The 18297-nt window shown below is 47.5% G+C and overlaps 1 protein-coding gene across 9 annotated transcripts in view; it reads left to right on the forward strand.

Moving 5' to 3' along the window:
* CLEC16A (C-type lectin domain containing 16A) overlaps positions 1 to 18297 on the forward strand; it is a 189192-nt gene that overhangs the window by 52432 nt on the left and 118463 nt on the right. For all 9 annotated transcript variants that reach the window (XM_084763150.1, XM_084763155.1, XM_084763153.1 and 6 more), the window contains 2 exons: positions 4747 to 4879; positions 8460 to 8560. In XM_084763150.1, coding sequence (XP_084619276.1) covers positions 4747 to 4879; positions 8460 to 8560 — 234 coding nt within the window. The remainder of the gene's footprint in view (positions 1 to 4746; positions 4880 to 8459; positions 8561 to 18297) is intronic.

Here is an 18297-nt window from a genome sequence, read left to right on the forward strand (position 1 = left end):
TAATTTAAAATTTAAGAAAAGTCATGAAGCAGTAGTATAAAGAACACTCATTTACCCCTGACTCACTTTCCTATTTTGCTGTTTTCGAACTTTTAAAGCATTTTTATTTGAGTTCTCCCTGCCTCCGCCCCCCTGCCTTCCCACCCCCTTGCTTAACACACACACACACACACACACACACACACACACACACACACACACACTGCACAGTTGTTGGAGGGATAAGTCATATCTCATGCCCTTTTCCTTCCAAAACCTCAGTGTGCATTTGCTAAGAGCAAGGTGTTCTTGCCCCATTACCGTCAGTCCATAAGCTCTTCCCAGCTATGTTCCTGTTGTGTGTGTTGGCATAAAAATGTCCTTTATTGCACATTCTAAGCGTGTACTTCCTTTGGGGGGTATGTGCAGAATTTTGCCAGTGTAGCATAGCACAGAACAGCTCCAAACTCTCGGTCTTCCTGCATGGGACTCCTGTGTTGATATTGAGATGATGGTGGGCATGCTTCATGACACTGCTGGCGTTTGCGAGGAATGCAGGTCTGCTTCTAGCAAAGCGGTCCTCATTTGACCCCTGTCTGATTGAGAGTTTGTCTTTTTGGCTAAAACGTGGATTAGGTGACACTGTGTCCTTCTCAGGATGTCACATTGGTTATCGCTCTGTTTCCCAAGCAGTATTTGTTTTGGTCACTTGATTAAGAGCTGGCTTGCTTCTCCACTGTAGAATTGCTCTTTTCAAGCTCTCCACAGCCCCTGGGAAGATACTTGTAGTTCCTGCACCTCTTGAGAATTCCCCTGGGTTGGGCATTTGTGCTAATGCTCGCCTGGCCCAGTGTTTACCGTGATGCTTACAGTGCAGTGGCTCTGGCGGCAGCAGCCGTGTCCATGTTCTGCAGCCAGCCTTGTCATTCCACTGCAATGAGGCCCCTTCCTCCCCCCAGTGATTTATCACTTAACAGCATGGACTCCAGTTTTCAGTGGTTTATATTCCATTACTACATTTAATTACTCTGGTGCTTAAATTGCCCCTGAGTTGGCCCTAGGGAATTCCTTCATGCTGGCTGCAGTGTGTCAAGTCCTTGTCGGTTTGGGGTCAGTTTCTAACATAAGAAAATACTTATTCCGGGCTCCTCTCACATTTCAGCCCTTCCCTGATGCTGGCCATTCTCTGAAAAGCGCTGCCTTCCCTCTGTGGCGGATAGCTTGTGTGACTTGGATTTGGACCCTGAATGCCCTTATTGTTGGGGACTGACAGGAGGGTCATAGGGCTCACTGGTTGCCAGTCAGGGAGAGCTCAGTGGGGTTTGGTGAGCGGCTGGACACACAGGGTAACACAGCCAGGGTTTTAGGTGCTAGGATCAGCTGCTGCTGGCTTCTCCTGCCACATTTCTCAGGTGGGGAACAGGAAGCTGTGCTAGCTTCTGCTGCATAGAGAACTATTGCACTTCAGGGTTGTTCTTTCTCAGATTTGGTGGCCACATTGGGAACAAACGTGCAGATTGCATGTGTTTTATTTCTGAGGTTCCAGAATTCCAGGAAGGGGCTCTGTAGTTCCCGAGTGACCATATGGGCAGACAGTTGGTATTTACCCACTTTTACCTGGAATAGCCCTATGTTCAACTGTCCACCATGTTGTCATGCCCTGGGAAAGTCCCTTCACATTCATCTTTATGGCTAAGGATATGGCTCAGTTGCAGAGTACTTGCCTAACATTCACAAGGTTTTGAGTTCTAACACCAGCATTGAAAAAGCAAAAAGTTACTGAGTCACTTGAACACTTGCCTAGGATGCCGTGAGCTGGATTGTCTTGAACTCTTCTCCTGCTCCAGAATCCTGATGCTGTCCAGGGAAATGAAAGGCTGGAAAAGGGACCACTGTGGTGTGCTGGCTTGTCCTTCACACTTGGCACTGAAACTTATTCCTGTGACCTTGGGGAGTCCCGAGAGCAATATTCCCACCATGTCAGCCAAACAGAGTGGAGCTCTGCCAGGGGAAGTGAGCTCATGGCATGCGCAAGTTGGGCCTGGGATCACCAGGCAGAGGTTAGAGGCCAGAGCCAAGAGGAGGCCAGTGTCATAGCTTGGTAGTCTTCACATGTCTTTGGTGACATTCTCTATCAGTAAACACAAACTGACACAAACAAAATAGAAGCCTGTACCTCCCCCAAACAAACACACTTATTATAAATTATACATATTCTCATCATCATGTTAAGTTAAATACAACATAAAGCAAAAAGAACAGATACTTTAAGAATAACAGATCTAGCAGATCATCTTGCACCTCTCTCTGGGGAATCCTTAGATGACTAGGAGGGAGCCAAGTGTTGAAAAGAACTGATAAAAACAGCAAGGACAGAAAAAATGTTGCCAAACACAGGGCTGTGCCATCTCCCTGTTCAGTCATGACTGAGTACTAGCAGTTCTGTTGTCCACTTAGTCGCTTTCTGTGACCTGACTCTCTTGTGTGTTTCTTAAATTTAGCCTTATTGATTAAAGAATAGGCTTTTTCTGCAGCTATAATTGACTGCCAATGCCTATAAGATACATACAAAACAATCCAGAGGGAATTCTTGTCCACATACTCCCTGAAGATTGCTTGTTGGTCCCTACTTGTGTGATGGGGACCTCCCCGTGGGAGACTTTCATCTAGCATCTGGCTTCAGGTTTGATAGGGAGGGTGGAAGGCTCCCCAGAGTGAGCCTCCAGAGGTCTTGGTCCCAAGGGAACATGTGTGGGGTTGGCTCCATGCCAGAGGCTGGCTACAAGCACATCACACTAACAAACCTTGGAATGAATATGGGGGTGAGTAGACATCTCCCTGTGAGAGAACAGATCAGTTGTAGACTGTCAGGCTCTGGACCACTCCACCCACTGCTGCTCCTGTCTGTGCTAAAACTTCCCATATTGTACTGGACCCAGGCAGTGATCCATTCACATAGTCAAGAGGTGCACTGGTGCTGGGGAGGCAGCTGTGCTTGTGAAGCCCATAGTGGAGGACAACCAAGAGTAAGCAGGTAAAACAGAACGTCAGTGCTGCTGGGCAGAGATGCTGGAGAGGGAAACAAACAAGGTGAGGGTTGGAGAGGACACATTTGCTGTGAAGAATTCTAAGTAATTTATACAAATAGGGCTGGGGGCTATAGCTCAAAGGGCTGTGCTAGTATGCCCAAGGCCCCAGATATGAGCCCCTGCACTGCACTGACAGCAACAGCAACACTTCCTGTGGTGACCTCCTGCCACAGAGCACCACACCACTTCACCACAGGAGAAGAGTAATTTGGCCATAGAGAAACCTGAATCAGCATGGCCAGTGGAGGATTGACATCCAGTCTTAAGATCATGTTGCCAGTGTGTGTGCTGGCTGTGATGTCCCAAGAAGGCTACTTCCAATCTGTGGTCTTCCTCTTCAGAACACACAGTCCAGCCTAAGGATTGGGGGAAAATCAGACAAACTCCAGTCCAGGAGTTCTGGCCAAGACCCTACACACTGCTAAGTTCATCAACATGGAGGAAAATCCTGAAAAACTGTCATGGCCCAGATTTCTGAGCCAAGCAAAGTGGCTTGATCTGATGAGACCCTAGGGAAGAAAAGGGCACTGAGGAAAGGAGTGAAGTCTTAACAAAATACACAGTTTAGATTGTGCTTGCTTAAAGAGAGCTAAAGAAAAGAACAGATGAGGAGAGTGACCAAAGCACTTGCAAGGAGGTGACACTTAAGCTGAGCATTAGAAGGCGTAATGAGTAACAGCCATGTCTGAGAAAGTGTGAGCTGATCGAGAGCCAGCCAGCAATAAGCCTAACGTGGCCAGAGTGAGGAGCCAGCAAGGCAGAGAAAGAAGGCCATGGGGTGTGATCAGAGGTGGAGACAGCTAGGCATGGGTGGCGTCAGGCCATGGTCTGCGCCCTTTAGATTTCATCCTGAATGTGAGGAGAAGGCATTTGGAGTTTGGAACACAAGCGGGACATGAGCTTCCCCCCTCCTCCCACTTACTGTCGCTTGGAACTGTGTGGAGAACAGTGAGGACAAGAGAGGGACTGGGGGCCATCTAAGAGACTGCCTGGGCCAGCAAAGACCTTAGGGGAAGGGTCCCCAGCATAGGGGACGATCAGCACCTGCCGAGAAAGCCCTCTCACATGACAAGGACCCTTGGTGGAGACACCAGGAAGCCTAGCATCACTCTTGACTCCAGGTGTTTCTGTTCCGTGGTCCTTAATGTTTGTGAAAATAAAAACATACACCGCACCTTTAAGTTGGTTGCTGTAAGTTGCTCTTCCACAGCTGGAAAAACAAAGTGAGGTTCCTAACTTGCCTCTGCCGTCCAGAGGTTGCCAGGGAAGGAGGAGTATGGCCTCTGCCTGCCAGAGTTGTTTCTAAAGTGTAGAGCACTTCAGAGCAGTCCAGTGAATTAGGTAAGGACTCGCTAGCCGCATTTCTGTCTCCTGAGCTGCCTCCAGCCCTTTGGGAAGGAAATGTGCTAACAGTGGAGTCAAGTGTCAAGAAATAAAATGAATGGCTCCCTTGTGCGTTTGTCCAGGTCAGGGCTGATGTCTTGGGGTTGCTCAGATGGATGGACAGAGGTGTCGCCTACATGGTTTCTGCCCACACGCTGCTGGTGTCCACCCTCACTGTTGAGACTCGCTTGATGTCTGGGGCACTTTACACATGCGTGATCTAGAACTTGAGGAGGCTTCTGAGTCTCTGTTACTGATGCCAGCTGGGCTCACCTATCTCCATATTGGCTTCCAGAGATTGAGATGGTGATCATGGAACGTGGCAAGCTGTCAGAGCTGGCCGCTGCTGGGACCTCAGTGCGGGAGCAGAACACCACAGACGAGGAGAAGAGCGCTGCCACAGGCTCAGAGAGTGCACAGTGGAGCAGGTGAGCAGCTGGGCATTGTGGGAACTCCTAGACACCCACTCAGCCTTGAGAAAGGGTAAACACCTGCCCACCAGATGGCTGTTCTGCTCCCCTTTGTTCCTTGTGCTTCAGCCTCCAGCCACTGAACTGGAGCTGATGGGCTGCATGAAGGAAGAACTGGCCTTTGACTCATCCTCATATCCTTTATGCTTTGAGAATGTGGCCAGGATAGGACATTACCACTGTGGAATTCTGGTGATAGCTAGGCTGGTCTAAAGGATGTAGGCCATTCCCAGGAGGACTGTCTCACAAGTCAGGCATTGGAATTCCCATCTCAATCCTTGATTGCCATGCTTGCCCATACCTGTGAGGCATTTGGCACATACTCAGTGTGATTCAGTGCTGCCTCCTAATATTGCCCATTGCCCTGACACTCACCTCAGAAATGGCTTATAAAGCTGATCTTGACCCTGGCCCTGCATATTTTCCACAGTCTTACTGAAGCTCATGAGCCGCAGCATAGGGTTGCTCCCACAGTCTGTAGTAAGCTGCTAGAGGGCACCTTCATTTTAAGGTTGTTTCCTCTCCTGTTAGGCAGCCACGCCACATACACCTCAGCAGCAGCCTTAATCTGTAAGTGCTAGTACAGGCACAGTGACATGGGCTCTTGAGCTTCCTGTGGCACACTGCCTTCTCAAAGCCTCAAGATGTAGCCAGGAATGCACTCCATCCACATACATAACTCATTTGTTAACCCACTTTAAAGCACTGAAGCACACTTATTTTCAGGCTTTTTTCTCCATATCTTGTTGGTTGGTGGAAGGGTGGATGGTGCTGAGGATGGAGCCCAAGCCCTGCATCAAGTAGGGCAATATCCTGCTGCTAAGCTGGTACCTTACCCTGTTTTCTTCTTTGTTTGACAAGGGTTTGGTTGTCTAACAGGATTAATGTGAGAGTAGGTTTTCGGTTCGGTTAGGAAAAAAAAAAAAACAACCATAAAAACAAAACAAAAAAACATTGGCTAACACATGGTCTGGGTTGTCAGTTGTAACCTATTACAATTTTGCTTAACGAAAGGTGTGATCCCTGAGCTCTGAAAATGAAGGAGGTCATTGTAAGCACAGAAGAGATGGGTTAGAGGCATGACCCAGCATTAGTTGGAATGTGAATAATTGGAAAAACCACAAATGACAAACAGTAGAGGACACTTAAGCAAATGAAGTCTCTGTGCTCACAGACCACTAGCTGTTCCTTTTTCGTGACCCTGTGGTGGTGTGTTCAGATCTTTAGGATCCAGTTGTGATCCTGAAACAGTAACGCTCATAGCTTTGTGAAAGTGAGATGACGACCAAGATGTTTTGTTTGATTATTGGACTTAATGACTTCTTTTTTCCTGCAGTTTAGGGAGCAGAGGGGTTTTCTTAGGGTTTATTGGATTCTTTTTAACCTTGGATGACTAACTGGTAACTGTGACCACATAGCTTTCTAATTAGCAGAAGCTGACTCAGGTGCCTGAAGCTGGGCTGCCTACAGGCCTGTTATCTGTGTGTTGCCGAGGCTGAGCCAGCATCCCTAGCACCCACTTCCCAGCACTGAGGGTGAGGGAGGATGACCATTTATTCTCCAGAGCATCCCTTAATCTTGACATCACCCACCATAGTGAGGACTGGAGCTACTGTGATTTTTCTTGCGTATACTCAGGGCCAAGTTAGACACAAAATCCTCCCCCCCAAAAAAAGTTTTGTTTTGAGACTATCTTGGTAAGTAGTTCTCTCCAGCTGGCCTGGAACCCACAGAGTTCTACCTGCCTTTGCCTCCTGAATACTGCCACTAAAGACTGTGCACCACAGGCCCTCCCCAGCAACCTTCAAAAGATAAGGAAATTATACACATCAGAAAACCGAAAACTCTTCACAGGTGCAAAGAAGAATACAAGCCAATGATCCCAGAGGTTCCTATTTTAATTATCTTTTTCCAGCCTCTTCAGTACCACTTTTCTGGGACTTCCGCCCTCTTCCCTAGCTCATACCTGTCTTGTTTTATTTCACCTTTTTGCTATCTAGTATCAAACCCTAGCATCTTTTTCACATCGTTCTCCTGTTAGTAAACAGATGCTTAGTGACTTCATAATATTTCATCTCACACATAAAAGCCTCCCTTAGTTATTGTGCTTGGTTATTTGTACTATTCCCAAGTGCAAATATAATCCACATTGCAAGCAGCTGGTTTACACAAAATGTTTTGCACTTTATCCTGCTCTCACATTTAGCAGAGTTACTGCCAGATGCTCACAGAACACAAATCTACACATAACAGAGCTTTGGACTTATCTGATTGGAGGAGCACCGTTATAGGCACCAGGAAATAGAAACTGAATGACACTGTCCTCTTTAAGATCTTCCCTTTAATTTTTGTATGTCCCATGTTTATTTGAAACATGGAAAATACATTTTTACTTTATTTTCATTTCTCAGCTTAATATTTTGTGTTGATGCATTATGGAGTTGGGGACTGAAAATGAGGATCTAGGAGTGTAACTCCGTGGCAGAGCACTTCCCCTCCACTCCCTCTCCAGCACCGCTCATCAAAGGCCCAAAATATTCACGATGCAGCAAATGGTCTCCTTTGAATAGGCCTATTCGCAATCCTCATATGGTCCATGTTGTTAATCCCTGCCAGGTAGGAAATACATCCTGGATCACTGTCTGGAGCCTTGGCTTTCTTGACCTCAGCCTGCCGCACAGTGGGCAGCCTCAGATGTGACTAGAGCCTCGTGCCCCCCCAGGCCTGCCCTGTGCCTACTCTGCTGTCTATTATTGAAGAGTCTGTCAGGCTAGACCCTACCTTGGGAAGGGCAGCATTTGGGATATGGGTTTTCCCAGTTATGGCCACTCTTTATATCTTACCCACAGAGCACGGAAGGTGAGAGACCTTACTATCAGTTCTTCTAGTCAAGGAATACTGGCACAAGAAATAGCTAAGCCAGGACACTGCCAAATGAAATCACGGAGTGTCCTTGAAATATTAAATATAGTAATCAAATGCAAGTGCTGAGGCCCTCCAGTCAACCTCCTGGGCTGAAATGCTTCTGTGCAGTTGGGGAGGCGGGGCAGTTAAGGAACTCACCAGAGGATTTGGAGCAAGAAGAACCAGACCAGCATTTTAATCCATAGCTGTGCCTTTAAACTTATCCATGTTGCTGTCTGTGCCTTGCCTAGTAGTATTGCTCTATTATATCGTCCTGTTTTCTTCTTCTTCTTTCCATCTTTCTTTTAAAGTAATGATGTATACCTGTGCTGTGTCTGCCAGCTGGCGTGGGAGTGCAAAAGGGCAGGGACTTTGTACCTATCCTCTCCAGAGTCTGAGAGAGACTCTGAATGACATCAAGTGACTAAGTGGTCTGTTCCTTGGTCACCCCTCCCCACACAGCAGCTTTCCAAGGTCAGAGCCCATCTCTCACTCCTACAAATGTGTTCCTAATGCCTGACTCTGGACCAGACACCATACCACATTCACCACAAACTAGTGGCCTTAGAGTCCAGGCCTGTGAGAGGGAAAATGTACACTGTGTTGGGGCTTACAGACCTCTCCTCTTTCCCAGACCCTTCCTGGATATGGTGTACCATGCCCTGGACAGCCCTGATGATGATTATCACGCTCTCTTCGTGCTCTGCCTCCTGTACGCCATGTCTCATAACAAAGGTAGGCATGATCCTTCCCTGCCTCGTGCCTGGGACACAGCGTGTGCTCTGCAGCACCCTTCCTCTTGACTGATGCAGGGGAGGGAGGGCACTTTGGGAAGGAACTTCCCTTCTGGCCTCTGGGGCTGCCTACATGTTCTTCTTCAGCCTCATTACAATTTCTCAGGTGTTTTCTGCAGACTGAAGCCACAGGCACTGGTGACTCAGTGGGGGAAAATTCAAGTGTGGCCGTCTAGCCCAGTGAGGCCAGCTTCCCACTGTGGCTTTCTACAGACCCCTCAGTGCTTTACAACTAACCTAACCCACGACCACTTTCCTGACATTAGAGACAAAACCAGTCAAATTGGAACCTTGGTTTTGCTATTTATAATACGTGATGGTGATGCTCTTGGTGTGGGTTCGGTGCTAAAATAGGCCTGGGTGGAAGCATAGGTTTCGTTTCTGAAGAGAGGTTCTCCAGCCTCCCTTGTTCAGGCCGTGTGGCCAGGCCACAGTTCCAGTGGCACTGACAGCTCACTGGCCTGCACCGGTCCTCCCTCAGCACCCAGGGCTGGAAGCTGCTTCTGATGCTGCCCATCTGGCTCCCCACAGCCAAGTTTGGAGACTTCCCTCAGGAATATTCACAAGAACTGAGTTGGCACAGATCGACACACAACGTCAAACAACATTCCAGGAGGTTTATGTTAAGCTTGTCGGACTAGATAGAAGTGATAGTTAGAGTCATTAAAGCAGAACCGAATGTTTATTGATTCTTAAACCATTAGTCTTGAGAATTAAATCAGTTGGCAGCACAAGAACATCTAGTGGCAGATGCCTCCCCTCTGCTTCGTCCCCAGCCTTCGTCTCCCAGGTACCTTCTGCAGCAGTTTCTCCCATGCCCTCTAAGGAAGCTGTGCGCGCTCCCACAGTTAGGAGGACAACCAGCTGCGCTGTAGCCATCGGTGTGTGGCCTGTGGCCTGCCTCTGGGCCTGCCCTTCTCTTGCCGTCAGGGATTGACACAGTGCTTGATGACCTGAACTTCTCATTCTCCTAAGATAGCTGAAGTGCGAAGATTACAGGTGTGCACCACCACTCCTAGTTTAGGCAGTGCCCAGCCTCGTCTGAATTAGATTAATACTCTACCAACTGAGCTAGATCTGCAGGCCCCGCTGTTAAGGAGTTTTGTGTCTGTATTCATGAGTGATAATGATCTATAACTTTGTGCAGTTCTCTTAATCTGGATGGACGGCAGTTATGTACCTCAGAGGGCAAACTGGGAGGTAATTCATCCTCCTTGGTTTCTTGGAAGATTTTGAAAAAAAAAATGACATTATTTTAAGGTAGTGCACACGTTTAAACCAAGCACTTAGGAGACAGATGCAGGCAGATATCTGTGTTCGAGGCCAGCCTGGTCTACAGAGTGAGTTCCAGGACAGCCAGAACTACAGAACTACTGTCTTGAAAAACCAGAAAAAAGAAGAAAAACACAAACAAACAAACAAACGAACAAATAAAACAAAACTAGCATCGTTTCTTCTTTAAATGTTCTTTGAACCAGTAAAGCCATCTAGACAAGATATTTTCTTTTTTCATTAATTAATTTTTACATCCCTACTGCCGTTTCCCCTCCCTCTTCTCTCCCCAGTCCTTCCTCACTTCCCCTCTTCTCTTCCCCTCCCTCCTCACCTCCCCTCTTCTCTCCCCAGTCCCTCCTCCCCTCCCCTCTTCCTCCCCAACCCCCATCCACTTTTCCCTTCAGAAAAGAGCAGTCCTCCCATGGTTATCAACCAGCCATGGCATATCAAGTTGCAGTAAGACTAGGCATCTCCTGGCCTATTAAGACTGGGTGGGGCACCCCAGGAGGAGGAGGAGGTCCCAAAGACAGAGTCAGAGGCAGCCCCTGCTCCCACTGTTAAGAGTCCCTCAAGAAAACCAAGGTGTAACAACCAATTGTTACACATGTACAGAGGGCCTAAGTCAGTCCCATGCAGGTTCCCTGGTGGGCAGCTCAGTCTCTGTGAGCCCCTAGGGATGTGCCTTAGCTGACTGTGCAGGTTTGCTTGTGTCCTTGACTGCTGTGGCTTCTACAGCCCTTCCTCCCCTTCTTCCACATGATCCCTGAGCTCTACCTAATGTTTGGCTGTGGGTCTCTGTGTCTGTTTCCATCACTTCTTGGGCGAAGCCTCTCTGATGATAATTGGAGTAGATACCAATCTATAAGTATGACAGAATATCATTAGGAATCACTTCATTATCTTTTTCTTTTTTTTCTTCTTCTAGTCTTGTTTGGTTTTATTGTAGGTCTCTACACTCTCCATCCTCTGGGGCCTGGTAGTGTCAGGGATGAGTTCCATCTTGTGGAATGGGTCTCAAGCTGGACCAGTTGTTGGTTGGCCACTCCCACAATTTCCACACCACTTTTACCCTAGTACATCTGGCAGGAAGGACAAATTGTAGTTTGAAAGTTTTGTGGCTGGGTTGGTGGGTTGTTGTCCCAATCCCTCCACTTGAAGTCTTGCCTGGTTACAGGAAATAGCCAGTTCAGGCTCCGTGTCCCTCATCGCTAGGAGTCTTAGCTAGGGTCACCCTCATAGATTCCTGGGAGTTTCCATTGCACTAGATTTCTAGCTCATCCCAGAGATGCCCCGGATTCCAGTGAACAAGGTATTTTCTATGAGGAATTTTTTTTTTTTTAAGTTTTGAGACCAATTATGTAGCCCTGGCTGGCTTCAGATTTGCAATCCCCCTGCATTCACCTCACAGGGGTGTTCAAGCACACCCAGCTGAAGGAAGGCTTTAGCACTGAGTCTGGGGATGTTAAAGTGCCTCTTTCTTTTGAGTGGGTTTCAGTGATTCGCATCTTTCAAAGAAGTTGTCCTTTCATTTAAACTGTGCGCCACGCAGCCTGTTGTTCTTTGCAAAGTCAGCTGAGCATTTGTTATATATATTTGGTCTTGTTTTCTATGTTGCTTGAGTTAGGAGAATAAATTCACCTGTATAGACTAAAATACATAGCACATTGCTTTTTTCCTTAACTCTTTTATTAAGATGTAATTTTTTAAAGTGGGCAACAGAGTCTTGCTATATAGGCAAGAATTTGAACTTGTGATCTTCTTGCCTCAGCCTCCCAATGGCTAGGATTGCTATGGGCCGCCATCAGATTTACTGAAGTATATTCAGTGCATAATAAAGTGTGCTTATTAAAGTACACAACCTCATAGATTGAGGCAAAAAATCATGACAGTGCACATAGCCATCACCCCCAAATTTCTTCATATTTTTCCTTGCCTCTCATACCCTACTCCCTGAGCAACAGCCACCTGCCCACTCCCTGATACTATATAAATATATATATTGCATTTTCTAGAATTCTATATAACAGAATCATATGGTATATATTCTTTTTATATGGCTCTTCTCAATCTGCTTAATTATTTTGAGATTCATATTGCCATTTGTCTTAGGGTTTTCATTGCTATGAAGAGACACCATGACCACAGCAACTCTTACAAAGGAAAACATTTAATTGGGGCTGGCTTACAGTTCAGAGGTTTAGTCTGTTACCATATTGGAAGGAAACGTGGTGGCACACAGTCAGACACAATGCTAGAGAGAGTTCTACATCTGGATCAGCAGGCAGCAGGAAAAGAGAGCCACACTGGGTCTGGTTTGAACATCTTAATCCTTAACCCTCACCCCTCAGTGACACATTTCTTCCAGCAAGGCCACACCTATTCTAACAAGACCTCCTAGTAGTGCCCCTCCTATGAGCCTACGGGGGCCATTTCATTTAAACCACCACACCATGTCTGTTCATTTCTCACTATTTGTTGAATAGTATGCCATCATATGAATGTGCCCTAATTTGTCTGTCCATCTGCTTATGCTTTCTCTTGTTTCCAGGTTTCTGTATTCCAGTCAAAGCTTCTTTGAGTGTTTGCATGTTTGCATTCAAGTCTGTGTGGGCATGTGTTTCCTTTTCTCTTGGGGAAATACCTAGGAATAAGATAGCTAAGGTGGGTTCAAGGAATAAGCACTTAAAATGAAAGCTGGCAAAGCACAGAGCCACAGCGTGCACAAAGCCTGGAACAAATCTGTCAGTGGTCACATTACACTAGGATGGGAAAGCAGCATGCATCAAGTCAGACGCTTCAAGAGGCCAGCAGGCTAGAGGCATCCTAGGAGGAAGCACAGTAACCCCACGTTGTGTTCTTGTGAGCCATGGTGCTGTAGAACTGCAGTTGAGGTAGGAAGTCTCATACCTACTCTGCATCCCTCAGCATGGCTCCTAGCAGTCCAGCCAGAAAGCATAAGCCGTGGGAGACACAGGCAGTATGAGGATCGGTGAAAGCTAGCCGTGCCCCACGCAAGGCACTGCTGAGTGAACCAGGAGTCTGACCAGTCTCATCCAAGTGAACAAGAAGAGAAATCAAGATGGTGGGGAAGGGAAGACAGAAATGAGAGGGTAGAGCAAGGAGTGGTGGAGCTAGAGCCAGGGACTAGCCAGAAACCTCGGGGAAGGCCTAGGCCAAGACAGCTCAGAACAGTCAGAAGAGTGCCACTGACTTAGCCCTCCAAGGGAGAAGCAGGCTGCTCCAGGCAACGGGCCTGCAGGAAAGAAGTTACACATGCTCTGGGAGCAGGCGGTAGGCCAGGGGGCTTGCAAAGAGATTTCAGATTTATCCCGAGTGGAGTAGAAACCCCTAGAGAACTCCAAAGTAGGGAAATGCCCTCAGGGAGGCCGGAGGGGTGGCTTGTCAGTTAAGAGCACTGACTGCTCTTCCAGAGGAGCCAGGCTGGATTCCCAGCACCCACATGGAGGCTCACACCCAGCTGTTAACTATGCATGTGGTGCACAGACGTGTGCAGGCAAAACACACATACATATCAAATAAATAATTTAAAAACAAAGGGAAAAAGAAAGGAAGAGAATATTCTTTGATGCAAGTTTCCAGAGGAAACTCCAGCTGCTAGATGGAGAGCAGATTATTTGGAGTGGGGCATAAGCTGCTCTGGAGAGGCTGAGTGGCTCATTAGGAAGCAGGGGAGATAATGTGGGCTGCCGAAATGGAGCTGGAAGATCTGTGCCAGGCTCGGCAGTCAGAGCTGTGGATGGGCTGGACATCCGAGTGAATGTGAAAGGTGCGGGTCCAGCAAGGTGGTGGGTCAGTGGTGACCCGCACGACTGGCTCAAGTACCTTGCACTAATGGTCAGTCAGGAAGATAGCAGAGGCTCAGGCTGGGGACGGGGCCTCCTTTAGATGTGGATGGGAGCGATCTGGTGATGACCGAATCCCTGACTCCTGAGGCTCTGTAGTGTTCAGAACTAGTGACATTGGGCCATTTAAACAGGCAAACTAAAGAATATGAAAATTAAGTTCGACACCAAGAAACCAGCTCCTTAGGGAAGCTGCTGGTGGAGGGGCCAGGCTGCCCCACTGGGTATGCCAGTCTGACCAGTGGGCACAGGGCCTGCCTTTGGTGGATTTAAATGGTAACTGCTTGGTTGGCCAGCTTTCTAGTTAGTTACATTTGATTCCAGACTCTCTTTTCTATATCCTTTCCCCTGAAGCAGGCCCCAGATAAGATCTTCTCTTAGTTGATTTTTTTCCCCTTATAAGACAATTTCAGCCTAAAAGCCTTGTTAATAGGAACCAAATGTGAGCTCAGGCCTTCCAGTAAATCTTAATAGGTGAGATACTGCGCCGAAGCGAGCAGCCCACAGCGGGAAGGGTTGCCTGATGAAGGGAGGCGGTGCCATGATTCAGCCAGGCCACTAATCAATTCTGGTTAGTATCTGTAACAAAAGCCCAGTCTTCGCCTTCGGTCAAGTCTGAGGAATGCATGTGCTGAGCAGCTCTGTATTCCCAGGCCTCTGCAGTTCACCCACTCTCCTCCCTGGTGCCCACTGTTTACCCAGGAGGCACTTGGGCTTTGAGATTTGTTTTGTTTTGCTGAGAAGTTCCTGGAACACCACCAAGAGGTACAGGAAAGCTGGAGAGTGGGTGACGAGGTTCTGGGGATGAGAGCTGCAAACACCACACAGATCTCAGCTGTCATAAGCTCAGAACAGGAAATTCATTGGAAGCTGACCTAACAATCTGCTTAGCTCTCAGAATAGTTGATCAAAAGTTTGCCAACACTGGCAGTGCCTCCGAGACTACAGCCAGGCAAAACCTGCTGGTCACAAGAAACAGAAAACTGAGTGCATATCTTCGCCTGCTCCTGTCTTGTCTTCGGTCAGGTCTCATCTGCTTACTCTTTGCTGAGTGACTTCCACCCTTGGCCTGAGTGTGCACCGCAGCTAAGAAGGAAGAATCTATACATCACAGTCAGGATGGAAGCTTAGGCACCAGCTATAGTGTGGAGCCATGCCTTGGCTTTCTCCTCGGTGTCCCTTGAATTAGTGAATTGGGGTGACACATCTGTGCACCTGTATGGACTCCCTCTATCCCCCACCCCAGCCTGACCATTGGCAGGAAAGGACTGAAGGTTCACATGGCCTGCTGGGAGACAGACCTCGGTGGGCTGTGGACTGCATATTAGTGTTTCTTTGGAAAGTGTCTCAAGGCGCTTTGGACTTAAGCAAATAGGGCAAAATGTTATTCCAGAGGCTTATTTCAGACAGGAAAATGACTGGCAAAGAAGCTGCAGTTTGTTTACCACAGAGCCTGCCTTTCTGTGACTGAAATCCATGGTGCATGGGTGGGTCACACCTACGTGTCACCTTGCATTTTACATACCTGTCCCTGTCATGTGTGGCACTGAGAGACGGAAAGGGAAGGATTGGCTTTGGGTACTGGTTCAGAAGGGTACTGGTCCAGTCCACTGTGGCTGGAGCGTGAAACACTAGTCATGTGGTGTTCTCAGCAAGCAGTGAGAGTCCCAGGTGGGTGTCCCTCTGCTGTTAACCTCACCCTCCCAGACATATCTATAGCTTTGTCTCCTGTGTAATTCCAAATCTAGTCAAGTGGACTGTGAATGTAGACCATCATGGACCTTATTCCTTCAGTGCTGTCAGGGAGTAGTTTCTTTCACTTGGGTAGTTTTAAAAAAAAAAAGAAAAGAAAAATGAAATGCTTCTCCACACTGGCTTCCAAAGAGTACTGGTAGTGGTGAGGCACTGCTCGCCTCAGAGAACAAGCCTGAGCCCAGGCCTTGAACTGTCCATGCCGTGTTTCCCACAGCTGCTTCTATGGTAACGTTTTCCTGTTCAGTTGTCCTGTTGGAGCACCTTTTTGTTTCTTTGCTTGTTCTGTTTTGTTTTGTTTTGTGGCGGGGGTGGGCATTGGCTTGGTCTTGGTTTATTTTGTTTGTAGTGGGTCTGAGCTGATTATAATTAATTAATTAATTAAGATGTGATGAGGTGACTCAGCAAGTAACGGTACTTGCTGCCAAGTTCGGCAACCCGTGTTTGAGCTCCAAGACCCACATAGCGCAGGGAGAGTAGTCAGCTCTCTGACCGCCACACCTGTGCACTAGAAATAAATGTAATTTAAATCAGACATGAGTTAATTCAGCAGATGTGGTGGACATATCTGTAATCCCCACCATGCCCAGGAAGGTGGAGCGAGGCCTGCCTGAGCTACATAGAGAGTTGTAGGACAGTCCAAGGCTACACGTGAGACTTTTTTCAAACATAAAAAAGTTTAACTCTATTAAGTTCTAATCCAGTGGCATTGTATTGGGAACACTGCTAAGTAGCATGGCACACATGCTTTGGGCGGGTAGAGGAAGGAACTGCCAAGCAGAGACCTTGTCCTGTAGGGCAGCGAGGCAGAGGATGGAGTTGGCTTTCGGCTGTTCCTTCCTCTGCAACCTTAGGTGGGCTTCTTCTTTGAGCTCATTTTATGAAGACTTTTATTCTTCTATTCATTTATCTTTCCTGTGCCGGGGGGTGGAGCCAGGGCATTGCAGGCACTAGGAAGAGTCTTTGCATCAGGACTGTACCCTTCCTCCAGAAAATAACCTTGTCTTTCCCTATAGAACTTATGCTTTTGATTGGCTGCTTGGAGTCGGGTCTTGACGCATGATGTGACCCTCTTGAGAAACACTTGATTGCTAAGTTCTAGCTGCTTTCAGGGTGCTGGCAATGTGTGGTATTTCGTATTGCTGCATACACCTTGAGAATTGGGGTACAAGCCGAGGGGCTCAGGGGAGCAGAGGAAGCCTTAGAGGCTGCAAGAGAGGCAGCAGGACACCTGACTCAGAAGGAACTTAGTTGAAAGAACCAAGATCTTTAAAAAAAAAAAAAAAAAAGATTGATTGATTTTATGTATATGAGTGCTCTGTTTTCATACACACCAGAAGGAATCAGACTCCATTACAGATGGTTGTGAGTGACCATGTGGTTGCTGGGAATTGAACTCAGGACCTCTGGAAGAGCAGCTAGCGCTCTTAACCCCTGAGCCATCTTTCCAGTCCGCCAAGAACCAAGATCTTAAGTGAGGTTTTAGTGTTGCCAGGGTATAGCTCAGAGTCTGCTGTGTCTTCTTAGGACCTGTGCAATGTACCCAGAGCTTGGACGAGCAAGCAGAGAGCTTACCTTGAGTGGCCTGGGAGATAGAGCTGCCCAAAGCTAGCTGGAGCACAGTGAAGTCAGCTACATCTTTCCACCCCACTGCCTTCCCTCCAACCTGTCGAGGGTCCACACCTCAGCCCTCCCCAGCTGTGCCTCAGACTCCACCCTCAGAAACATGGAGTGGCCGCCTTCAAGAGTGTCACCAGAACATATCTCCTTTGGGTCTCCTGCAGCCTCCCTTTTGCCACACACACCAAAGAGAAGTGTATTAGCCAGGGTGTAACTGCAGATCCTCATCTATCACACAGTAAGAGACAGCAGTGACTGATACCCAGGGACTACCTTCCCAGGAAGGGTAGTTATTAAAATCAGGGCCCAGACCAGAACTCTAAGGGTTGCAGCATCAAGACAAAATTACTCCTGCCTCACCCTCTGCAGCCAGTGAGACAGCCAGCCCAAGGGCACCAGGAGGTTTTAGAGGTGGTGATTGTTGCCAAATGTACACTCTTTAAATGCAGCTTTTATAGTGGACTTCCCATGTGGGTGGTGCCACTACCCCTCCCTAACTGGATCTCAGCTACCTTTGGAGTCACCTAAAGATGGCCCCATGAGAAAGTACAGAGTCACTCTGAACCTTGAAATCTTCACCAGAGGCAAGGGGTTTGACTTACAGTGTGGCTCTGAGACCCTTCCCTGGCAGAGGGCCAAGAAAGAACATGACCTCAAGGGATTTTTTCTCCTGTCTCCAGAACATTTTGCCACAAATTTTTTTAGAAAGTCTAAGGAAAGTAGAGCAATCCTAGGAAAGAAATAAAGGGCCTCACTATGAAAACTCAAGCCCTGTCTCCAACTTTCCTATATTTTAGGGGGAATCTGTTAAAGTTATTTTTATAAAACTATGTTTGTTTCTCTTAGTTCTCTCTTAAACTGGCTGTCACACAAATAATCAAGACTCTGTTATATTTGCTTAATAATAAGCTCCACGGCACAAGAACTGAGCAGTTACTAATCTATTCTTAACCCTCCAAGCTAATTTGGCTTCCTCTGAGTGCATCCTAGCGATGCTTGCACTTTGTAGCTTTCCTGCTTCCGCTTCTTCTCCTGGTCTCTCTGGACCTCTCCATCGCTGAATCCCTTACTACTTCTAACTTCTCCTCCTCTGGAAGTCCAGCCCTATTCTCTCCCCTGCTTAGCAGTGGCTGTAAGCTGCTTTATTGTCATACCAGGGGACAAATGG

This window comes from Acomys minous, assembly GCF_964271855.1.
Source record: "Acomys minous genome assembly, chromosome: 16".
Classification (NCBI taxonomy): Eukaryota; Metazoa; Chordata; class Mammalia; order Rodentia; family Muridae; genus Acomys; species Acomys minous.